Source organism: Sturnira hondurensis, unplaced genomic scaffold (genome assembly GCF_014824575.4).
Source record: "Sturnira hondurensis isolate 20B ecotype Veracruz unplaced genomic scaffold, ASM1482457v3 Scaffold0022908, whole genome shotgun sequence".
Lineage (NCBI taxonomy): Eukaryota > Metazoa > Chordata > Mammalia > Chiroptera > Phyllostomidae > Sturnira > Sturnira hondurensis.
Window position 1 is genome coordinate 2,620,370 of NW_028095539.1, and position 25,825 is coordinate 2,646,194.

Consider the following 25,825-nt stretch of genomic DNA (forward strand, 5'->3'; position numbering starts at 1 on the left):
GAGTCGTGACAGGTAAATGCAATACCTGACCCTAGACTGGATACTGTTCTAGAGGGGGAAATATGTCATAAAGGATATTATCATGTTAAATTTACTACAGTAAATTGCAACTTGTAATTGTACTATGGTCATATAAGAGAGTGTCTCTAGTTTTAGGAATATACATTGATTTACTTGGGAGTAAAGGGCTATGATGTATAAACTTAGCCTCAGATGGTTCAGAACAAATGTACATGTTTATGTGTATGTGTATATGTATATTAACAATGCAGACACAGAGCATGTGAATGTATGCACCAAATGATACAACAAATGGGCAGATACTATGCTAGAGATAGAAGGGACATCTGTGAATTTAACAGGCAAGAATTCCTGCCCTACTGACAGAACTGTGTATGTCTGTTCACCAAAAGATATGCATAAGGATATCCTTAGCAACAGTACTCTTTTTTTGTTAAAGGTTTTATTTATTTATTTTTAGAGAGAGGGGAAGGGAAGAAGAAAGAGAGAGAGAGAAACATCAATCTATGGTTGCCTCTTGCACACCCACTACTGAGGACCTGACCCGCAACCCAGGCATGTGCCCTGACTGGGAATTGAACCAGCAACCCTTTGCTTTGCAGGCCCATGCTCAATCGACTGAGCTACACCAGCCAGGGCATAATAGTACTCTTAACAGTCAGACTATAAACAATGGAAATATAACAATAGAAATGTCCATCAGTAGGAAAATGGGTAAATACACATAGTATATTTATGTATATTTTGAATATTATATAGCATTGCAAACAAATAAACTAGACTATAAGTAACTACATAATGCTAAGTGAAAGAAGCCAGGCTCTCAGTATATGATTCAGATTAGGGATTCCCCTTGGGAGAAGAGTGATTGGAAAGGGGACTGTTTATTGCTCTAAATGATGATTTCATGGGTATGTTCACTGTTATGTAAATTTATCAAGCTCTATACTGTGTGTCCCTTTTTTGTATATATGTATTTTTACTTTACTAAAAAGTTTACTTAATACAGCAATAACAAATATGTCCTCATGGAGCTTACATTTTCCTGGGAGAATATAAACATATAAAATAAGTAAATGAAATGATAAATTAGACAGTGATAGGTGTTAGTGGAGAAGATAAAAGGAGGGAAAGGGACTTCCGCCAGGATGGAGGCATAGGCGGAAACACTGTGCCTTCTCCCACAACCAAGTTTGAATACAACAAAGGTTTAGTGAACAAAGGCACAGCCAAAGAACAGAAAATGGAACTATACGGAAGTCTGACAACAACAGTTGTTCAATTGGGATCGGTAAGAGGGGTGGAGCCAGCAGTGGAGCAGGGTCGGGCAGGAAAGATCCCCCCACCCAGGCGCACAGGCAGCATGGACCCAGTCGGGGTGTGGGGCAGACTGACCGCGGTTGCACATTCGAGGACAGACGGACCGTGCAGCCCCCAGCGGGCAAACCCAGTGGTGGAGGGCTGACCGTGGTCACACGCATTTGCGTGCAGTGGGTCGGAACGCAGGGGCCCCGGGGACGGTGACAGCTGCGGGGGAGGCGTCAGACAGGACCACCATTGCTCCTCTTTGACCCCTCCCCCACATACAGCGTCACAACCCAGCAACTGAGTTGCCTCGCTCTGGTGAACACGTAGGGCTCCGCTCCTGATATGCTCCTGATATGTAACAGGCACAAACAGTACAAAATATGGCTGAAGAAGAACTCAAAGCCCAGAGCCAATAACTCTAAGTGACCAAGAAATAGCCAGCCTCTCAGATGCACAGTTCAAAATACTGATCAGGATGCTCACAGAACTGGTAGATTATAGTCACAAATTAGAGGAACATATGAAGGCTAAACTAATTGAAATGAAGGGAAATGCACAGGAAACCAATAGTGATGGAAAGGAAACTGAGACTCAAATCAATGGAATGGACCAGAAGGAAGAATGAAACATCCAATCAGAAAAGAATAAAGAAACGAGAATTCAAAAAAATGAGGAGAGGCTTAGGAACCTCCAGGACATCTTTAAACGTTCCAACATCCGGATTATAGGGGTGCCAGAAGGGGAAAAGAAATAGCCATGAGTGGAAAACTTATTTGAACAAATAATAAAGGAGAACTTCCCCAGTCTGGCAAAGGAAATAGACTTCCAGGAAATCCAGGAAGCTCAGAGAGTCCCAAAGAAGTTGGACCCAAGAAGGAACACACCAAGGCACATCATCATTACATTAGCCAAGATTAAAATGAAGGAGAGAATCCTAGAAGCAGCAAGAGATAAGGGGACAGTCACCTACAAAGGAGTTCCCATCAGACTGTCAGCGGATTTCTCAAAAGAGACCTTACAGGCAAGAAGGGGCTGGAAAGAAGTATTCCAAGTCATGAAATCCAAAGACCTACAGCCAAGATTGCTTTATCCAGCAAAACTTTCATTTAGAATGGAAGGACAGATAAAGTGCTTCTCAGATAAGGTCAAGTTCAAGGAGTTCATCATCACCAAGCCCTTATTATATGAAATGCTAAAGGGACTTATATAAGAAAAAGAAGATGAAAAATATGAACAGTGAAAGGACAGCAAACTCACAGTTATTAACAACCACACCTAAAACAAAAGCAAACCAAGAGGACAGCTAGATCAGGAGTGGAACCATACAAATGAAGAACACATGGAGGTTTAGTAGCAGGGGAGTGGGAGGAGGAAAAGCGGGGAGAAGGTACAGAAAATAGCATAGATGGTAGGTAGAAAATAGATGGGGGGGGCAAGAACAGTAGGGGAAATATAGAATCTAAAGAACTTGAGACACGTGGTCATAAACTAAGTGGGGGGAATGGTGGGGGAGGGGGGGTGCCGGGTGGAGGGGAATGCAGGGGGGGAATAGAACAACTGTAATGGTATAATCAATCAAATATATATATAAAAAAAGAGGTAAAGGGAACAGGTAACTAAAGCGTGTAATTTTTAATAGGGTAATAAGGAAAGCTCCTCCTGAGACAATATCTTGTGGGAAATATTGAAGGAGATGAATGTCAAGCTGCGTGGCCAATTGGTGAAGAACATTTCAGGCAGAGGGAAGAGTAAGTGCAAGTGCCCTCAGACAAAAGTGGTCTGAGCAGGTGGTAGAAGCAGTAGGAGAGGTCCACATGGTGCAGGGTTCTTACAGACCATGTTGGTGACTCTGGCTTTTAGGGAAAACTGAGGAGTCACCTGGTCTGACTGAAGTTTTAACAGGATCGCCATGGCAGCTATATTGACAATAGACCTTAGAAGCAAGAGAAAGCAGAGACATCAGTTAGGGTGCCACTGCCTGTCACAGAGTAAGATGATGGTGGCTTGGACCAGGGGTGTAATAGTAAAGGTGATGGGAGACGGCTGGATTTCAGATAATTGTGAAGGGATAGCTGAGGGGGGTTACGGATAGATTAGATGTAAGATGTATGAGAAGAGAAAAGGATTACTCCAGTTTTTGGCCTGAACATGGAAGGATGGAGTTGTCATTAAGTATGTTGAGGCAGCTTTTGGGAAGAGAAAGATCAGGAGTTCGGTTTTAGACATATTATGTTAGTATATAGTGTAGTTTTTTTTAATGTACTGTATAGTATAATAAAATAGGCACAGGTACGTTTGAAAATGGCAATTTATATTAGCCCTACATTAATTTGGACATCCTGAGGTTTGGTTTGATTAACCTGGAGTTCCCCTTTTACATAACACCCTGAAAATTCACAGAAGAAGCTATTATTTCTAATGCCATAAGCACTGAGAATCATACTTAAATTGTCACATATTCTAAGTTAGTGGAGCAGATATTAATATGCTTTTCCTTTTTGGAATGGAGCTAACTTGCACTCATTATTCAGGTTACCAAATCACAAAATACTTCATTGTTCTCTTGATTCCAATTTGGAATTTAAATAGCTCTCGCTCTACTTTTGTGCTAGGTGTTTTTAGAATGAAAAATATTAACTTATTCTTCATTGCTATTCTAATTGAAACATACTGTAAAGAAAAGATTGATTTTTTTAAACAGATGAGAATCTGAAATGCTAAAGAGGTTAATTGGCAGTATTAAGATTCATTCACACATTCATTCATTTGTTCATTCAGCTAACACATGTTAGAGCCTTTAAAGTGGGGCACAAGACCGGGTGTTGTAAATCTGGTGTGAAGAAAAGTACCTAACCCTTACAGATGAGGAGAGTAATATTTAGAGAAATAATAGATTGTACGAGAGACACAAGTCTTCAGGAAGTCTGGAGGTTTATACATAGAGGTTATTGATGAAAAGGAAGGAACTGGATTTTTACTTTTTTTCCTGCAAGAGGCAGTATGATTCCTCTATCCCTGAGGCCTCAGCTGCAGAGTCCTGGTTTTTGAGGCACAGACCAGGGCTTATATCACTTAGGCTGCATCATTTCCCCCCGGCCACTTTAGAGACTCCAGGCTAGTTAGTAGTCTGAGGTCTCCTTACTCATTAAACTACTTATTCCAAAGCAGTGAATATTCAGTAAGCTAATTAAAATTTGTAAGTAAGATTTCCTTATTAAAAAATGTATTAAAATAAGAAGAAGCCTGTTAAAATAATAATTAGAGCAGGGGAAAAAATGACTATCAAATTATAGTGTCTTTTCCAGCTATCCATAATGGCCTTTTCAGTTACTTTGGCAGTAGATAGAAGGCAGAAGTAGATTTTACTGTGAGTATGCAATTGGCGAACTAGAGACAAGTTGAAGGTAAATGGCAGCTATTTTGTTGAAAGTGGTTCTTTCACACTATCTTAAAAGGAGGCTCCAGACCCTCTGTTCTATAAAGGCTCTGATGTGTGTCCTAGCGGAGATGGGATGTCATTAAATAGTGTGCATAGAACAAAGGAGCAGCCTGTAAAAAGATGGGAGCTTAGCGGGTGCTGTAACACTGAGTACACATAAGGCATATCTGCAAGATTTAAAGAAAACAAGGGAAGCCTCTGACTTGTTTGTTTTTGTTCTCTACAATCAGCTCAATAATTAGCATGGTCCCTAAAGCTTGCTCTAGTGATATCAGGTATTATATTTATCTTAGAATCTACTTTTTCAAAGGGACTCTCTAACACTTGTTTGACATGATTTCCAAGGATAGATAGAGACTATTTCCAGCTTAGAGGGAGTATTTTTCAGTTTTCCTATACCTTGGAGGAGCCATAATCAGAATCATGGTCCCTGCAGTTTCTGTACCCATCACCTCCTTTTGCCTATTCCTTCCTTTTGAGTATTCCCATCAGTCTCCCCTTTTGCCCGTCCCTGATCATTGCATTTCACCTTTCCATTGCCTTGCTTCTGTGAGGCATGTCAGACCAATAGGCCAATATATTAGTCAGGGTCCCAGCAGAAAACAGATGGCACACTCAAATTAGAATAATTTGAGGAGAGTTTAATAAAGTGACTATTGACAGAAGTGTGGGCAGAGTGCAGGGAAACCACAAAGGACAATACTAGTGTAATGCTTGGTTCTGTCACCTCACCAAGACGTAGGAGGACAGTAACTGAGACCTTAAATAAAAGCAGTATTACAGTGAGGGAGTCAGGGGAACACATACTCTGACCTTATTGTCCTTTCTTCTCATCTCCTACCAGTGACTTCCTTTGTCCAGAAGCCTGAGGGCATATAGCTCTGCCTCCCGGAGCCTTGAGCAGGATGAGACTGGATATGGAGGAGTATATACAGTGTAGCCTGAAGGATAGAGGCGCCAGATCAGGACAGACTCCACGTTGTAGCCTCCCGGCATCCCACTTACATTGACTGTGTGATACTTCCACCCAGGATAGCTGGAATTCTCCAGAGATGTACTTCCTTTGTTCTTGTCTTTGGCTTTTCTTCTTTTTTCCCGACTCTTCTGAGAGCTATGTGGAGAGCATATTTATTACTTTTCTAAAATGAGTATGGATTTTGAGAGTAGAAGTTACAAACAGTGTAAGTTAGTTAATTTGATCCAGCCAAAGGTATCACTCAAGGTTTTGGGCTATGTTTATAATTCACTCAACGAGCACCGAGTGCCTACTGTGTACCAGGCATTGTGCTGGGCACTGTGGCAAAAAGGATGAGTCAGATAGGTTCTTTACCCTTAGAAACATCAAGTTTCTTGGGTGAGGCAGACAAACATGTTGCTGGTGGGACACACAAGTTACCTGGGGCAATGCACAGTTGCGTGTGGGCACTATTTTGGAATATGGTACAAGGAGGGGGTTTATTCTATTTAGAGAATAAAGAAATTCTCCCAACTTATTAGCTCTGTGACTTTGGACAAGTCATTTAACCTCACTGTGCCTCATTTCCTCATATATATAATTTGCACAAAAACAGCATGTACTTAATAGGGTTATAGGAACTTTGGATTGATAGTATATGTAAAGACCTAGCAGAATGCCTATCACGGAGTAAGGAAAAATATAATAATAATTATTATTATGCTATTTCTCCTGCCTGGAATTGTCTAATCCTGCCCTCCCTATGCAAACATGTAGATATCTTATTATTTACTATTTCAAAGCTCATTTCAAACATCAGTTCTTCAAGAAAGCTTTGCTTCTACTCCCATTCATATCCTCCATTATATAGTCTCATAGATTTTTAACAGTACTTACTACAATTATAACTACACAATGCATTGCTGAAAGCTGTTCCCATAGCAGATGGTGAATTCCATGTCGTTAGGGACTGCAGTCTTACTCAGCACTATATTCTTACCACCTAGCACAGTGCACAACACATAGATGCTCAGTGTGTGCTGAAGAAATGGTTTAGGTAAAAAGTGAAGCTTGAGCTTGATTTGGGGAAGGTCTACAATTATGATATTTAGATGCCTGCAATTATGCCTGCAATTATGAGGTTGAGCAGTTTACATGTCTGTTTTGCACTAATTAATTAATTCAACAGAATTTATGCAACTAGCGATTTCTGGTTACTGTGCTACATATAACAGAGATTCTGTCCTTGTGGAGCTTATTCTAATGAGAGAGAGATAATTGAGATATATAATTATTAACACTAACATACATAATTATATGGTAATAAGTGCTATGAAATGAATTATGGAAGGTAAGGGTTTCTGGGTTGAGGTGTATGATCAGACTGAAAGATAATCCCAGCACAAATGTGAAGACTTTTGGAGGGGAAACCCCAAGAATGAGAGTGACTGCATAGATTAATAGTATAATTCAGGCAAAAAGTGCTGAAAATTCAAATTAGGTCACTGACAGTAGAAAACAGGGATGAATCTGAAAAGTATTTTGTTGGTAGAACTAAAGTTTTGGAGATTGGGGAAGTAATTGGGTATGATGTTGAGGAAGAAAATCATAGAAGATAGCTGAGGTTTTTAGCCTAGAATAAAGAATTGAAGATGGTATTATTAGCAGTTATAGGAGACATGTGAGGAAATGCTGCTCTGATGGAGGGGAGAGTAAAGGCTTGTAATAGTTGTGCTAGGTTTGCCCAGATGGGAAATGATCAGTTTGGAAATATAATTTAGGAGAAAGTTCAAGGTTAAAGATGTAGCTTGGGAGTCATCCACTTAAGTTCATAGTTGAGGCCCTGGGAATGGACCATGTTGCCCATGGAATTTGCAGATAAGAAGAAAGGCCAAGAGAAATGACTTTTCCCTGAGTCATTTGTCAATTTTGAGAGGGTAACTAAGAGAGATTAAACAGTACTTTTGATAACTTGGCAGGGCTTAGAGGATGGGAAATGGTGTCTAGGTGTCTGGGACGTACCAAGGGAAGCTACTTATTTCCCTTGCTTTAGGTTGAGACTTAAACTACTAGGGCTACGTTCTAGTAGCAAGGGGGCATTGGAAGGACACAGACCCTCACAGAGACCATAAACCTGCTTGATTTACATTGCCTCAGCCCTTGGAACTGGATTGCTAGTACTTGTAGGTGCCTGGACCGAGCGAATGTAATTTTTTTGTGGAGAAAGACAGCATTATTCAAGGCTTCAGGTTGTTTCTATAAATAAAGTAAATGCAACACTGCACACAATAAGAAAACAAAGACAGATGTACAAGAAGACATGGCAGTATGTATTGAAAGAAGCCAGCACAATCAACAGACAGTAGAAACAGATCCACAGAAATCTAGAAAATAAAAGAATCTGAAATGAAATGTGAAAGCACTATGCTTAATATACCTAAGAAAATAAAAGGCAATCATAGAAGTTTTGTCAGAGAACTAGGAAACAAAAAAAGGTAAACAGGAACTTCAGAACCAAAAATACAACAACCAAAGTTAAGAATTCTGTGCACAGGTTTAAAAGCAGATCAGATATAGTTGAAGGGAGGATCAGTGAACTGGCAAATGGGTCATAAGGAAATAACCATACTAAAGAATGTGGTGATAACAGTACAGAAAATCATGAGAGAGTAAGGGATGTTGAAGATACAGTAAGAAGTCTGCAATAAAGGTAATTGGAGTCCCAGAAGCAAACGTAAGACTGGGTCAGAATCGATACTTCCCACGGAAAGGCTGCCAGCTTTCCAAAATTGACGGGAGATCCCAAACCGTGGAGTTACGAAATACTGCAGTCTCCAAACAGAATTCACAAATGGAAGTGCACACTGACGCAGTCACAACAAAAGCCGCCAGAGGGAAAAACTGAGGTTGCCTTCAGAGAAGCAGCAGTTCGACTGACTCCTAATTTTTAAATGAAAATGGTAAAGCCACAATACAGTGGAATGATCTTTTTAAAGAAGTGAAATAAATTAAATGTCAGTCTAGAATTTCACATGTGCCAAAAATGCCCTTTGATAGTGGAAGTGAAATAAAGACATTTTCAGTAAAAAAAATTGAGAGAACTTGTCCCATTTTTTCCTAAAGCAAATATAAAAAGTATCATTCAGGAAGAAGTAAAAAGATTCCAGAGAGAGGGTGGGCGATGCAGAGAAGAGTGGAAAAGCAAAGAAAAGCAAAGAAAAGGCTAAATGTATATGTGAATCTAAATGAATATTGACTGGTTGTTTAAAATAATAAAGTCCGTTGGGTTAACAATTTATATTGAATTAAAATACACAATGATGGCTTGTAACTTATGAGGGGAGGATAAGTGTTCTAATGCTTTTGAGCTTTCTGCAAAAGGTGGTAAAAGTACCAATTAATATAAAAGTACCAGTTAGTGTTAGGTTTTGATAGTTAAAAATGTATAATCTCTAGGGTAGTCACTTAAAGAATATTGGAAGAGTACGTAACTTCCCAAGTAATGAAGAAGGAGATGTGGAATAATTTTTAAAAATAAGTAATCTAAAGGAAGACGAGAAAGGGGAGGATAAAAGATCATAGTAAGTGGGACAAGTAGGAAGCACTTACTAAGATCATAGATTCATATCCATATATATCAGTGCTTACATTAAATGTAACTGAATTGCATTCTGTAGGGAATAGGCAAATATTGTCAAACAAGATATAAAAATGAAACAATTATATGTGCTCTCTGAGAGACACATCTAAAACATAAGGGCACAGAAAGAATGAAAATAACAGTATGAGGAAAAATGTAACATGCAAACAATAATCAAAATTAAGTTGGCGTTTCTTTATTCTATCAGATAATGATTGCTTCAAAGGCAAAAAGTTTTACTAGAGATAGAGACACACTAGATAATGGTGATACAGCAGTTCTATATTTATTAGAGTCTATTAGCAGAAGCTCATAAACATAAAGCAAAAACTTATAAAATTTCAAAGAAAAAGAAATAAACCCAAAATCACTGTAGGAGATTTTTACACCTTTCTCTAACAGAACACACATACACATGTAGTTACAATCAGTAATGATGTAGAACAATGTTTCTCAAACTTGACCATGCATGAGAATGATTTGGAGAGCTTGTTGAAATCCAGATTCCTGGGCACTATTCCCAAAGGTTCTAATGCAAAGAATCTGCAGTGGGGCCTTGCAGCTACCGGGTCATTCTGAGCCTGGCGGTTTCAGAGCCACACTTTGAGTAGCACAGATATTGAAGATTTGAACATCATGATTAGCAGACAACCTAATGAACATGTATAGAACACTGTACCCCACAAGAGCAGATTATATATTTTTTTAAGCATTTGCAGAAAAGCTATGTTCTGGGTCATAAATTACCTCTCAATAAATTTTAAATAATTTAAAACATAGAGTACATTTTCTGATTACAGTGGCCTCAAACTAAAATTAATGACAAAAAGATGTTTGAAAATAAAACAATATACAGGGTTGGCAAAAGTAGGTTTAGAGTGCCTATATGGAAAATAATACAATAATTATTAATAATACAAGAATAAACTGTGTTTTACATACTCAGAACTGTAAGCCTACTTTTGCCCATCCCTGTATTTTTTAGTAATCTATAGGTTAATGAAACTACAATAGAAATTGGAAAATATTTTAACTGAATCATAATGAAAATACAGCTTATCAAAATTCATGGGACACAGTGAAAGCCATGCATAGAAGGAAATTTATAGCTTTAAACATATACATGTATGTATATATATATATATCCTGTATATATTATATACTCATATATGGAGAAGGTAAAAAATCAGTCAACAAAGGGTCCATTTCAAGCTATTAAAACACAATAAATTAAACCAAAAACAGTGGAAGGAAGTAATACAGGTAAGTACAAAAATTAATGAAATTTAAAAGAAACACAGCAGAGCTCAACAAACCCCAAAATTGGTTCTTGCAAGTCTTCCTTCTGTCTCGAGGGTCTTAGTTCCAATCCTCAAAGCAGTTAACAGTGTCATATGTTTTTTGCAGATGTTTCTTAATATGCCTGCTTTCTTTCAGATATTCGTTCTCAACCATGTTTTATGTACTACCTTTTTAAAAAATATAAGGGGGAATGGAACCTATCTCACTGGATTTTACGAGGATTTAATGAGTGCTTAGAACAGTGCTTGGTACTTTAATATCCCTGTGTAAATGTTTACAACTCTTATTACAGGGTCCGCTTTATGGAAACACCGTGCCTGCTGGGCACTCTAAATGTGTGTAGAATGAATGATCTGGCCAGAGATGAGTCAAAGGGTAGAATCATTGGCAGAACCAGCCAGTGGCCTGGGCCTGTGACTTGCCCTAGCAGAGTTCAGAGCCCAGGAGTGGAAGGGGATAAAAGAACTGATGGGTTACCACAACTCCCCTGGGGCCTTATCAGGTGACTGGGCAAAGATGAGACAGGAAAGTTCTAAAGTAGTACACATAGTTTCCTTTTCTTCCTCTTCGTTTACTAAAGTCGGGTATTTAGCTCATTGCCCTGTAGTTACTATAGGGTTTTTTTTTTTTTAACCAAAAGTAAGTTTTGACATTCATGTTCCATTTAGGCAGTGGTACTGTCATTTCATACTACTGATTTTGAGGGATTGGGACCTTGACTCCAGGTGATTGTACATATTTAGTATAGGAAGGTGCAAAAAAAGCCACTCAGACTCCGCTCAGCCATTATTAAGTAGTAATGTGATTGTGAGCTCATTCTGTAACCCAAAGTTTCCATTTTTTGACCTTAAAATTAGGATAATGATCATTTCTTCAGAGGTTTGAGAGCTACATGAGATCATATATAGAGAATGCCTAGTATAAGGCCTGGCATATCATTCGTGCTCAATAAATGTAATTTGTCACCCATTCAGCCAGAATGTTCTTGCTGGGTGTGTTGTGCATACAGAGCCTTGTAAAGCTTCCGAAAGAAAAAGGGAACGGAGGCCCTGCCCTCTCCAAACTAGTGTCCTGGCAGCCCCTGGGCTTATATAGTCTCCATAACGCTGGGCGCTTGGGTGGCTGTGAGGGGGTGGCAGGTGGGGCTGTGTCTCCTCTTAGTCTCTGAATAGACCTACCCTTGGTGTACGTGAGTCATTTTTAGTGAGAATTAATTATGTATGTTGAAAGGATAGCATACCTTTTGAGGCCAAGTATTTCTATTTTAAATAAATTCAGTGAAAAATTCTGGATTTTTAAAAAGAAAAGAAACCTTGGTGTATATCTGGTAGGGAATGGCGTTTGAATAAATAAGGGTTTTCATGAAACAAAAGGCTTGACTGCAGGACACTGAATAAATTTTGATGTTTTCAGTTACAGGAATTAGATTTACATCCACTTATCTAGACAAAAAATCCAGTTCATTATTGTTTATTAAAGAGTGCTATTGAGTGTTAATTCTGGCCTGCTGCCTGGTGAATGGCTCCACCTTTCCGTGAAGCTGGTGGGAGGCAGCTTCGCAGTTGGGTTGTCAGTGTTTTAAAATCTGCCAAAGGCAGATTGGACCTTAGGAAGGAGCCTATTTAGTTGTACACCTAACACATTTTTTAAAATGAGAGGATTTTGAAGAAAAGCATCTTTAACTAAAAACATCATCTGTGGTCATTTAGAACCACCCCTCAGCACATGTTTTAGGGAGATGAATGGTGTCATTTGTTTTTTATGTACTGTGGCCGCAAGGCTGACGTTTTATATACTTTTGCAGATGAACCTCTTTGTGACTGTCATGAGTAGTTACCAGTCTATCATGCATAGAATAGAAAGGGCAAAGCCAAACTGTGAGGGTGTCAGTGCATTATGGCAATAGAATTTTTCACAGCCTCAAATAAAAAAAAATAGTACTTGACAAGTGAATCTGTTTTAAATTATTTCAAATACTATGGAAATGGAATTTCTATTTGTTCAGTTCTCCCATTAGAAGTGGGTTGTGTTTCAAAAGTTGTTTTTCAAGATAACTGTTAGGAACTTGGTACTTATTTTCTAAAAAGAAAAAAAATGGTTTGGTTTCTTGGGCTAGCCCATGTTTTAACCGTAAAAGCTAAAATACTTTGCAATGAAAAGGTAGAACATAACTTTTGTAGCCCTAGCCATTTACTACAAAGGAAAAGAGGTAAAATTGAGTAAACAATTTTAAAATGTTTTAAAGTGAAAGAGTATTAAATAAAAGCAGTTCTTAATAGATAAAGCATAGTGGGAAAAGCACAGGAAGGGCTGTGTGATCTCAGGCAAGTTATATAAACTTTCTGACCTCAGTTTCTGCATTAGTAAAACTGTCTTATGTAAATGAGATAATACATGTAAAGTTCCTAATATGATAGCTGGTTCATAATGAAGTCTCCATAAGTGGCCGCTATTATAAGTGTAGACATAAATAGGATATAAACCCAAGTTTCCTATAGATTCTGGGTCCACTTGTCGTCCGAGTGGCTATGTTGGGGCAGGAGTGAGGAGAGACAAGGAGGCGTAGGTAATGTCAGTTCCTTATGCGGAGAGGTAGCCCAGCAGGTGTGTGGCAGACAGGAGTCCTTGGTCTGAGTTTTATTCTCTTCTGGTAGGAAGTTTATTCTGCTGAGGTGTATGGGGGAACACCCCTTTTACCCCTCTCTTACTGCCACCTATCCCCCCATTGCCAGTACCCCACCAGCACGGACCAGCTCTCCCCAGAATTTGAAGCTCCTGTGAAAAAGGCGACCTGACCTTTGGAGCCTGTAGAGGGTTTCGTTGCGGTTGCTCTGGTTGCTTTTCTGTTACAAGAAAAGGGAGAGCTAACGCTTATCGGCTGCCTAGTACATCTCAAGTACAGTCCTGTGCATTTTAACATGTTATCTCATTGAATGTTCATGACAGCCCTGTGAGGGGTATGCATCACTATCCCATCTTGTACGTCAGGAAAGGGGAACATCAGATGACAGGACGTGACCAAGGTAACACAGCTGGGAAATCACAGAGCTTGGGTTCACACCCAGGTCTTTCTGGCTCTCAAGCCTTTGCTCAGCTGCCTTCTGGGTTCTCAAGGGATGACACACACGTGGTTATCTACAGTGTGTCCAGCCTTCTGTCCTTACACTGAATGTGCGCCCTTGGGAGGGAGAGAAGTAGAATGAGATTTAGTTTATTAACATCATTAACTTTAAAAATTGAACAGTCTCTGGCTTCCATCCCTCATTTCAAATTGAGTGGCATAATGGAGATGAAAACATATTGATTAGGGAGAAACTATTTATTAGAGGTAGAATTGTTTACCATGTAAATATGCTACATGTTCCATTATACACAACTTGGCATTTCAACATTTCATAATCTGCTGCGTTTAATTAGACACAGTACATAAAGTATGCATCACAAGTAAACATGGGAAACACAATCACATATTTCTCTAAGATTTGTGCTTCATAAATTTTTAGTTTGTTAATCTCAATAATGATATTTTAGTGTCAGCTGCTTCTTTTCTAAACAAGTGCTGATCCTCTCCTTAATGTGTTTTATGCAAGGAAGCAAAACTAAGGATAGACTCTAAAGTTCAGCTGATTTCTCAAAAGAAACCTTGCAGGGAAGAAGGAGCTGGAAAAAAGTATTCAAAGTTGTGAAAGGCAAGGACCTACATCCAAGATTACTCTACCCAGCAAAACTTTCATTTAGAATGGAAGGGCAGATAAAGTGCTTTCCACATAAGGTCAAGTTAAAGGAGTTCATCATCACCAAGCCCTTATTATATGAAATGTTAAAGGGACTTACCTAGAAAAAGAAGAAGATCAAAACTATGAATAATACAATGACAACAAACTCAGAACTATCAACAACTGAACCTAGAAAAACAACAAAAACTAAGCAAACAACTGGAACAGAAACAGAATCACAGAAATGAAGATCACGTGGAGGGTTATTGTCAGGGATGGAGAGGAAGGAGAATGGGCAGAAAGGTACAGGGAATAAGAAGTGTAATTAGTAGGTACAAAATAGGCAGGGGGAGGTTAAGAATAGTATAGGAAATGGAGAAGCCAAAGAACTCATATGTACCACCCATGGACATGAACTAAGGAGTGGGGGGAAATGTTTTTATAGATGAAGGTCTTTACTGCGCACATGCCATCTGGGGGCTCCCATGCTGTACTCACACAATGAAGTTAAAATGTGTCAAAGTTAGTCTGCTCACTTAAGACAGTAGTCTCAAATTAGGATTTAGATACTCCACAAAGTAAGTAAAGATTTTCCAAAGGGTCCTAGAGCATGCCTGGTTTGAAGGTTTCCACTGGCCAGCTTTTCGTATGTATGTATGTATGTATGTATGTATGTATTCTTCCCTAAAATCCATGTGCCTTGAAAAGCTGCTATGATAGAAAGCATGTGGGGTTTCTTTTGCCCTCCTCCCCTTTCCCACTCGGCTTTTTTCCATTTTATGAAAGGGATACTTCCACCGATGCAATAGCTTGTTGCCCCAAAGTGTGAGGCTCTCTCTGGTACAACATAGGATTATGTGAAATATTAGTGATAACCAAACTTCCTTCAATCAGCATTTTATAACTCCACACCCCTCCAATTAAGAAATGCATGTGTGATAAAAACCTTACTTTTGATAGTCGAAGTAAGTTTCTATTTATCAAAACAAGTATTTGTGTTGCTTTGATCAATTTCAGACTGTAGTGGTAATCTAGAAGGATACAGTAAACATGTAGAGCCTTATAATTACAGGAAACAAACAATTTAAAATTTGTAATTTCCATATATTTCTATTGGAGAGCATTAAATAATAGTACATTAAGATAACATGGGAGGGAAATGAAATGTAAATACTTTTCCAAGAACAAAAAGAAAGAACACAAAGTTTTTGACTGTTAAAGAAAAGCAAGTTTATGTATTTTTAAAATGGATAGTGGGTATAAAGCTATGGTACATTTGCACAGTGGAATACTACTTGGCTGTAGAAAAGGAGGAAATATTACCCTTTGCAATAGCATGGAGACCTGGAGAGCATTATGCTAAGTGAAGTAAGCCAGTCAGAGAAAGACGAGTACCATACGATTTCACTCATGTAGAACCTAATGAATAAAAGAAACTAACAAACAAAATGGAAACGGACTCATGGACAGAGAGCAGGCTGACAGCTGTCAGTGGGGAGGGTGGTTTCGGGGCTGAGGGAAGAAGCTGAAGGGATTAAGAAACAAACTCAGACGCAGAGAACAGCATGGTGGTTGGTAGGGAAAGCGGGGTCAGGGAGGTGAAAGGGGGGATGGCAGGCGCGAGTGTGGATGGAAGGAGACTAGGCTTGGGGTGGTAAGCACAATATAATAATATACAGATGATATATTATAGAATTTTATACCTGAACCTATGTAATTTTGTTAACTAATGTCACCCCAGTAAATTCAATTATAAAATAAATAAATAGAATAGTGGGTATCAAATTACTTTGCTATTTAGATTTGGTGGGATACATTTTAAAGAATAGTGTTACCGTTTTATTTTAAAATGTCAGCATTTATGACAGACTGAAGTAACATTGTTTATAGCTACATAAACTTATGAAAAATTGCAGATGCTAACTTTTAAAATATGCAAAGGAGAAAAAAATAGGTGAGCAGGTACCTGATTTTTCAAAATTTCTTTAGGGAGTATCACAGCAAAAACTGTGTAGGCCATTAATATGGGTCAGGTACCTGGATGGTAAAGCTGCCTCATGTGGCCTAGGGCGGCCTCACCAGAGCCTAACCAGAACCGTTCCTCGCTGCACTTCGTAGAAATCTCGGGCACTGTCTTAGTCTCCCCTCTGCTTAACTGGAACTTAACTGAGCCCGGGGGGCCAGGGTATGAGATAGCCTGCAGAGCCCCTCTTCAGGCTTTTCCTTGCCCAGAGCACTCTCCCCGGTCCTGTTCTCTAGCCAGAGCCTTTAGGTGCTTTCAGGTGCCTATACTCTTGCTCATCCCGATACCCATGCCCTCTCCTCTCTCACTGCTCCCTCTTTCTCCCCAGTGGAAATATTCTCCACTGATAGCCCTCCACTCAGATGTCAACAGTCCTCGATTCTCCTTCTCTCTTTTTCTTTAGAATGGCTTCTCCATCCCCTTTCACTACAGAGAGGGGTTTAGAAAATTATTAGAGAGTAGAGTAAGTCTCTGGGATCTTGGAGATGTCTAGGGGGAGAGAGGGAGGCAGCAGCTTATGTTTTCAGTTTGTTTGTATCAACACAACTTCTAGAGCAGGGGTGTCAAACTCATTTTCCCTGGGGGTCACATCAGCCTGACAGTTGCCTTCAAAGGGCCAAATCCAATTTTAGGACTTTATTAATGTAACTACTCCTTAATAGTTAAGCAATAGCTTGGCGCTGTTGCTGGGTAGAAACATGGTGTTGGGCCGGATAAAACAAGGTTGGCGAGCCAGATTCGGCCTGTAGGCCTTCTGTTTGCCATCTGTGTTCTAGAGGATTGTACTTCTGCAGTATGGGGTCTCAATAAAAATACTGTTGAATTGAATTGACTGAAGCTGAGGTCCAGTTCAAGTTCCATCTTACCTCAGAAGTCGGCTCTGGTTTCCCAGACCTGCTGGGACTTCTCCTCCTCCAAATTCCTGCTGCGCTTAGAATCTGCACTGTACAGCTCGGCGTGTGCATCACTGTCCTGCGATTTTTTCTGATTACTTTGCGTGTCCAGCATTACTTTCATGACCAGATTGTAAATTCAAAGCAGGTGGAGAGGTATATGTTTATTTTTTCATCTCCCCATGGCACCTAGTACAATATAGCAGGTCCTCGGATAACATCATTTTGTTCAATGTCATTTCATTATAATGTTGAAATACCATAGGAACTTGACTCTTGTTTGTATCAATTAGTCTATAGAGTTAAATTGGCTTTGTTACATGTTGTTTTGCATAAAATTTTGCAGAACCTATCAATGGCCTTATGTGAGGACTTCTTGTATTGACCATAATAGATACTTAATAAACATATTCCAATTGATTATAAAACAGGGAAGACGTTGATGGGAAGTTCTGGTGTTGAAATCTGGATTCATCACATTTTGCTCTGTGATTCTGGGCAATTTCTGCGTAGTCCGGATCTCATTTCTTCATTGATAAAACCTCAGTGGTAGTCATAGCCAATAATTACCAGGTAATGACTATGTGCCAAAATCATTAGTTCACCCAACAATTTCATGAGGAAGATATTACTATGGCAGAGTGTGGATTTGAAACCAAACCCTGAGTCCCAAGCACTTACCCGTATGTGAGAATGCCCACATCTGACTTATCTACTTCAGAGTTGAAGGTTCTGAGTGAAAGGTTCTGAATGCCTTTTTGAAGAAGGTAAAAAAAATACAGAAGTTGAATTTACTTATATTTTCAAGGAATTTTACTCTTTCCCCTACTTAATAAGATATAATTGACACATTAACATTGTATAAGTTTAAGGTGTTGATTTGATACACTCATGAATTGCAAAATGATTGCCACCACATATTAGCTACCACCTCCATCCATTCACAGAGTTACCATTTTTTTTTTGTGGTGAGAACATTTAAGACCTACTCTCTTGGCAATGTTTAAGTGTATGATACAGTATTATTAGCTGTAGTCACCATGCTGTACGTGAGATCCCTAAACTTGTTAATTTTGTAAATGGGTACATGTTCCCTTTGACCAGTATCTCCCCACCCCCTTCCCTCTGCCACCAACCCCCAGAAGCCACCCTTGTATGCTCTCTTCCCCTCATTTGTCTCTTAGCTTCTACATAGAAAAACATTTTGCTCTTTAAAAGCAGTTGGCAGTCTGCAGCTCCATGAAATGCATGGCTAAAATGAATGGGAGAGACCAGAAGCTTTTCTGGCCACTTCTTGCCTTTGCAGAACGGGACAGAAAATTAGCAGCCGGCAAAAAATGTTCACTACATATTCCCCTGGTTGTGCAAAGCTCAGAGTCTGGGAGCTGATAGCAATGAACATCAGTAGAATGAAGAGAATACTTGTGTTTTTATTTTCGTTTTTAATTGATTTTGAAATTCTTGCCTGGCCCTTCGCCTTTTGCATAGTCCAGAGCTATGAGTCCTTGATATGTGGCTCAAAAGAGAAGCACAGGGCAGTGTATTCCCTTTCTCTCCCCAATTTCCTGCCTGTGTTTCTATTTGGGGGCCAATGCACAGACCATTCCCGTTCAGAGATGGAGCACACTCTGCTCTACTTCAGTGCCCCATGTGTACGGCTTGGCTCCACTGAGAGCACTGTGGAGGAGGGGACGCATGTAATCTGTAGCTTTGGGTGCTCCCTACTGGGTGAGGGTAGGGGGTTCTTTTGCAATTAATTGCATCCATCTGTTTTAAAAGGGTGAAAAAAATGCCCGAACTTAGGTGTCGATTTGTACATTAATTACGTTGATCTCATTTGCAGCAGTGTGGTCTTAATAGCTATATTGCTGCAATGCCCAAATCTGTGATATCAGAATGGGACATGCATATTTTAATTTGAGAAATAGTTTAGCATTTTTAGATATTCATTTAGATGTGGTTATGCAGGTTAAACATAACGTATGATCACTGCTTCTTTCATTGCTTCCAATTAAACCTTGCTTGTTAGTTTAACCTCTAGGTAATCCCATCAAACAATTGATGTCAAGGAAACACTGCCCACAGTAGCTTCAGATGAGTGGCCATTAATTTTAATTGCCTGATATTAAAGATTAAGAAGTATTGGGACTAGCAGAATAGAAACGATCTGATGTCAAGCAAATCCACTTGCTAAAGCTTCCCCAGGCTGCTGGTGATATTAAAATTTTACTGTGAGAATTAAATAAACCTTTATTAGTGATGACTGTTGTTTGATTGGTCCAGGGGTATGCATAAACACTGGATTCTTACATATCTAGAGATGAGACCTTCAGTGGTATAGAGATTTCTCAATTATGAAACTGTTAATAAAACTGTAATCTGATTTTCCAGGCTAGGTTTCATTAATGTATTATAGCTTCTCTGATTGTCAAGGTAATATTAACTACAAAGCAAGGAATCCAACAGAGAATTGTTTAGAAGGAGAGAATTCTAAGATGGGCCTTTGTTGCTAAACTCAGAGTTGGGGAATTTTCATTAATTGTGCTTAAGAAATGCCAAATTCGCTCTCAGCCAGGAGCATCTCCCTTTGCACTATAGCTATAGTCAATATTTAACTCTTTCGAAGGCCCATCAGTCCTATTTGGACAAGCTGGAGTTGTAGTACATGTTGAAGGGGCTTTTTGCCAACCAGCCAGGTCCGCCTCCCGAGCTGAGAGCGTCCTCGTGGAAGGTAAGGCGGGTTCTAAGAGATCTTGCCTTAACAGGCATGATTAGAATGGACACCTTTAGGGTCCCTTTCCAATCTTAATTTAGAAACTTTTTTGTTGTATTTTTCCCATTACCATTTAACCCCCTTTATACCCCCTATCCCCTGTAATCACCTCTGTTGTCCGTGTCCCTGAGTCCTTTTTCCTTTTTTCTCGATCCTTCCACCCCCGAGAACTTGTGTTTTTAGAGCCATACAATTCTGGTGTGGGAATGGATTCTAACGGCCACTGAGGCTGACTTCTCCTGGTGCAGAAATTCCTCCCAGAGCGTCTGCCTCCCCTTGGAGGCTTGGACACCACGTGAACGCCATCTGTGGCTGGCCCTCTCCCTGCCCTCTGCAGCTAATCAGTGGTCACATATTGCCTATTCCTTCTTAACATCTGCCTTCTCCACTCCCACCTGCAGCCCTCCCCAGCTCAGGCCCTCCTTGCTTCCTCACCTGTGCACTTCCCTAACTCTTCCTCTCAGTACCACGTCCTACACCATGACCATGCACACCAGCCCCAAGCATATGTGACTCCAAGAAGGGAAGGCAGACAAGGGTTTGGTCCCCTAGGGCTGTTGAGAGCTTATATGTGACAGTCTAGATCACAGGTGGCAAACACGAGGCCTGCGGGCTGAATCCGGCCCTCCACCTTGTTTTATCCAGCCCGGCACCTTGTTTCTACCCGGCGGCAGTGCCAAGCTGTTGCTTAACTGTTAAGGAGTAGTTACATTTATACAGTCCTAAAATGACGTTCAGCCCTTGGAAGGCAACCGCGAGGCTGACATAGCCCCCAGTGAAAATGAGTGTGACACCCCTGGTCTAGATGCTCGAACTAAAACCAATGAGTAGAAATGAAAGGGAACTAGATCTTAGTTCCAAAGAGGGAACTGTATATCCATTAGAACTGTTTAATGGTAGAAGCAGGGACTACGTGAGGTGGTGAGTGCCATGTCTGTGGAGGGGCCAATGTCACGATCACAAAGAGAAAACAGAGGAAGCACAGGTTTAGAGGACACATGAGTTCCATTTCAGACTATTGAATTCAAGGTCATGGCAGAACATTTGTATGGAAATGTCTTAAAAAATGAGAAATGAAATTCTTCATAGAAGTTAAGGGCAGAGGTAGAAATCTGGGAGTCTTCACACAGAGACAAAAATGGAAATAATTGATATGGATATGCTTGCTCAAGGAGAAAGAGAAGAGGGCCAAGAGCTGAGTGTTGGAGAAAACGCCCACACACACACGCACACGCACCTGGTGTGTCAGGGAAGGTGGAGAAGCAAGAGCATAGTATCATAACACCTTGCAAAGAAAGTGCCTTAAGGAGGGCTGGAGATTACAAGTATCCAGTGCTGCTAAGAGGTCAGACAAGTTGAGGAAAGTGAGAAAGGCCATTGGATATGGGACAGGTGCGATGCCTATTGTAACCACCTCAGTCACTACCTAGGCCTTGAGATTGTTAAGATTAAATGAGTACATGTATGGAAAGGGCTCTGTGTTCCTCTGGGCAAGCACATAGGAGACAATCATTGAAGGATAGTTATAACCTTTGCTATTTGGTAAGAAGGAAAGAAAGGATGCATACAGTCCTTTAGGGGAAAGAAATGGTGGTGGAACAAAAATAGCTATGGAGTCCCAATCTGGAGCACATTCCCTTCCTGATGAGTTTTGGCTTGTTCCTGTGTGTTGACCCTCCGCTCACGGTAGCTGCAGAGGTCTTCAGTGAGTGTGCCTGCACATGAGCGTACGCACAGTGGTTCCCCAGCAGGGAACAGCGTGTGGGCAGTGGCGAGACCAGCCTTGTCTTCCTCATGCGGCTCCCTTGCCAGGGTTCTCTGGCTTCTTTCAGAAGGATGAGTGCTGCAGGTTGAAGAATGAGAGTTCTTTTTCCAAAGCAATTAAAGACTTGGCAAAGATGGTGAACAAGCATGCCACTGGTATAAATTGGGTTGGAGGGCTCATACCTCTCCTTTTTCCTCAGGGCTCTGAGGAGCTGTTCAGGGTAAAACAGTGATCCACCCAGGCTGATACTATAGCCACATGCCCCTTTGACATATTATTAAGGATTATTAAAAATATTTTTAACAGTTACTTTAACAAAAGAGAGGTCAAAGCCTTTTATTTAGCAATTGGTACCTTCTTATAAATAGCTGTGTGGATTTTAGCTTCTTTATATAGTTCAGCTCCAGGTGCTTGAGTACGTAACTGAGTCTGGGGCTGAAGTTTTGCTATCAGTGAAATGTGATAAAATCTGCCTGTTGACAGGATCCTCTTTGGAAATCTCTTCCATTTGCACTGGCTGACATTATAAGTAGTTCGCAAAGGAAGTAAGTGTAGTCCCCCGGATGAAGTCAGAGCCGCTCCTGTGTATTTGCCTTTGATACTGCTGGAGTTACTTGAGTGGTCAAGTTGCGGCCTTCCCACGCGTGGACCGCAGAGCTCGTGCAGCCCTCCTGGCAGATGCGCAGAGTCTTCTAAGGTGGGAGGCGGGTTTCATCCATCACTAGTTGATGCTACTCTTCTCTGCAGACCAGACAGGATTTCTGCTGTACAGCTGCCGAAATTACTCGAGGCCCAGGGAGAATCCGTCATTCTTTCTCAGCTATTTCTTATGATTTTCCTAACTTAACAAACACTTTCTGTAGTTTTTAGCTACTTTTGGTGGGACTGGTCACTTATATACTCATCAGTACGCACCAATTGAATATTTTTTATAAACAACAGGGTTTGCAGCCATTGTAGTGTCGCTGTGACCAGCTCCAGAAGCAGTATCCTTCCAAGAGTCTCGAGAGGTTGGCCAAAAGGGAGAGCGGACTCCCGGAACCGTTATGCGTTATCCACAGGGTACGATTGGAGGCTCCGAATTGCGTGTGTCCCGAGGGAGCCCCTTGGTGTCCAGTAGTTCCTGGAAGTTTGACTTCTCCCCGCTCTGACCTGTCTTCTCTTCACTCATGTCCCTGTGATTTGTAGGTATCCAACTGGTTTGGCAACAAACGAATCAGGTACAAGAAGAATATTGGCAAGTTTCAGGAAGAAGCCAACCTCTACGCTGCAAAGACAGCCGTGACAGCCGCACACGCAGTGGCCGCAGCTGTGCAGAACAACCAGACCAATTCGCCCACCACGCCAAACTCTGGTGCGTACCCGTGCTCACTCCCTGCTCGGCCCAGGCAGCCTTATGCCACAAAGCCCCGTCCCACAGGCCAGGAAACAAGAGCCATACTGAGGACGCAGTAGATTTATAGAGGAAGGTTTATGTGAAAACGCAGGCTTTCCTGGGATGGGCGAATGAATGATGGCCAGAGCCTGTAGACCCACTGTTCGTAGTGAGTTCCACTTGCTACCAGTAGATTCTGGAACTTTCACACTTTGTAGTCATTTTTAATTCAGCAATTAGGCAGAGTGCCATCGCTAATGATTATTTTAACTATATTGTTCTTATGTCATTTTAAAGTCCATAGTGTCTGTCATAGAATGAAGTAGCAGAAATGGGAAATTTCCCCATTGCTGTACAATGAAGCTGGAGTGTTGGAGTTAAATACAGTTGTGCTTTCTAATGCAGCTGCACGCTCCAGTCTACTGCCCTTCTCAGCATTTCTTCAGCACCCACAGCTCGCTAGGATTAGTAGGTAGTTAGCTATGAGGGGCATGGGACGTAATACATACATGCGATTTGCTCCTCAGATACATTTTGGCCAAATTTTATGTGACATTTGTGATGGAATTAGAAACACCCTAAAATTATAGGGAACTTGAGTAATAATGAAAGACGCGCAGCAAGTCCAAACAAATGGACTTGAGAAGCAATTCAAGGACTTTTTCAATGAGATCTAGTAATATATCTTTAAAAGTTCAGAAAGTGAGCCTTTTTTTTTTTTATTGTTTTGTTGTCTTCCTCTCCCCCGCACCCTGCCCACCCGAGGTTCTTTCTAATGGAGCATGAAACAGATGAAAGGAGAGTTAGGTAGAGTGTATAGCTAAGAAAGCACTTTGGAGAAATGTTTCCTCTCTGGGTAATTGTCCACCATGGCAGTTAACGATGGTGAAGAGCACATTTAATGACCAGATCCTGGTGATAAATGAAACCGAGGGATGGTTCCAGGCCAGCTACTGGGTGTTTTCCTGTTTATTTTGATTTTCTCTTTGTTTCTTATTGGGCCTTCCCTGTTGATAGGACTTTCCGAGATGTAACATGAGTCACAGGACCTAGCTCTTGGACTTATATTCTCTGTCCTCGTGGATCTGGAAATGCTCCATGTTGTGCTCATCCTTCCCTTCTGTACCTTTCCTCCTGTCCCCGCCTCTAGGTCATGAGGATTGTGTGTGTAGCTCTCTGTTATTCAGCTACTTAACTCTTTCCTTTCCAGGTTCTTCTGGTTCTTTTAACCTCCCAAATTCTGGGGACATGTTCATGAACATGCAGAGTCTGAATGGGGATTCTTACCAAGGGTCCCAAGTCGGAGCCAATGTGCAATCACAGGTAGGAGAAATGCCCCAACTGGGGCCTTTCTAGCAGGGTAGGGTTTGGGCTCAAAACTCCTTACTCTCACCCCATGGAAGTGGTCTGCACACCTGTGTAGAACCTGGGCTGGGTGCTTCCAAACGGGACCCATCTGCCCCACCATTTAATTTAATGAGAAGTCAAGTGAACAGTGACTTTTGATGATTCAAACTTGATAACTTTTGTGAATGCATTCGGCTCTGGCTTGAGCTCATGGAGAGGGGTTGGGTGCATCTTAACTTTTGTGCCAAAATAGACCAGAAAAATTGTGTGTGCCAGTGTGTGTATGGTTTTAAAACATATTACTATTTCTGTGTTGTTGTTTTTTTAAGTCAGAATATTTTTTAAAGTTCCTAAAGTATACTCCAGGGTCAACTTTTTTCTCATCCTCTTAATTGAGAACAGTCCTATGCACATAGATGCGTGAGAGAGAGAGAGACCCAGTGCACATGCTCAGAAGGAGTTCCCACCCACAGCCACTGCACACTTTGGCCGGTGTGGATGGAAAGTTGCATTGCCACGAAGATGTTACTGTTGGGCTGGCATAGAAAACAAAGATGTGTGAGCCTAAATATGCAAAGAATTATTGAAATTCTGCCAGTCACATTCGATTAATAAATTTGTCTTTCATTGAAGATGCTAAACCCTCGTGGCACACCTAGTTCAAGTTGTTTCCTTTTGTAAGTGGTGATGTTTTAATGGATGCGATGACGAGTTTTGTTTCATCTCACCTCTAGGTGGATACCCTCCGTCATGTTATCAATCAGACGGGAGGCTACAGTGATGGCCTTGGAGGAAATTCACTGTACAGTCCACACAATTTGAATGTGAGTACTCTGGGGAACCAGATTTGAAAAGCTATAGGAACAGTGTCAGATGAACAGCAACTACTAAATAAATTGATGGCCATTTTACGTGGCCTCTCATCTTGTTGGCAGGTCGGGAAGGCGGTATCTTCACTTCACTTTCATTTTATGGACTTAAATACTTGATGTTACCTAGGTGCTCTTAGAATTCCTCACAGGTGCCCACAGTGTCTGGTGTTCCGTCATCAAGAGGGACTTAAGCACCAGCCCATTAGGATGCTGTCTCCTACTGGCCGTGCTTCGTGGTCCCAGGGAGATGGGGAAGCACAGGTCATTGATCTTAGAATCCAGCAGCAGGAAGAATTCCCAGACACAGTTCAGGCAAAGGCATTAACCTTAGAGGGCCCAGACCGATCAGCAAACCAAGCTACACAAAGAATTCTCTTCTTAGGAGTGATTTGCTGT

At 40.8% G+C, this 25,825-nt stretch overlaps 1 protein-coding gene across 5 annotated transcripts in view; it reads left to right on the forward strand.

Moving 5' to 3' along the window:
* Positions 1-25,825, forward strand: part of PBX3 (PBX homeobox 3) — a 203,005-nt gene that overhangs the window by 173,403 nt on the left and 3,777 nt on the right. For 4 of the 5 annotated variants that reach the window (XM_037036409.1, XM_037036408.1, XM_037036412.1 and 1 more), the window contains 3 exons: positions 23,024-23,189; positions 24,421-24,533; positions 25,292-25,381. In XM_037036409.1, the coding sequence (XP_036892304.1) occupies positions 23,024-23,189; positions 24,421-24,533; positions 25,292-25,381 (369 nt within the window). The remainder of the gene's footprint in view (positions 1-23,023; positions 23,190-24,420; positions 24,534-25,291; positions 25,382-25,825) is intronic. The other variant, XM_037036410.1, reaches the window with a different exon arrangement.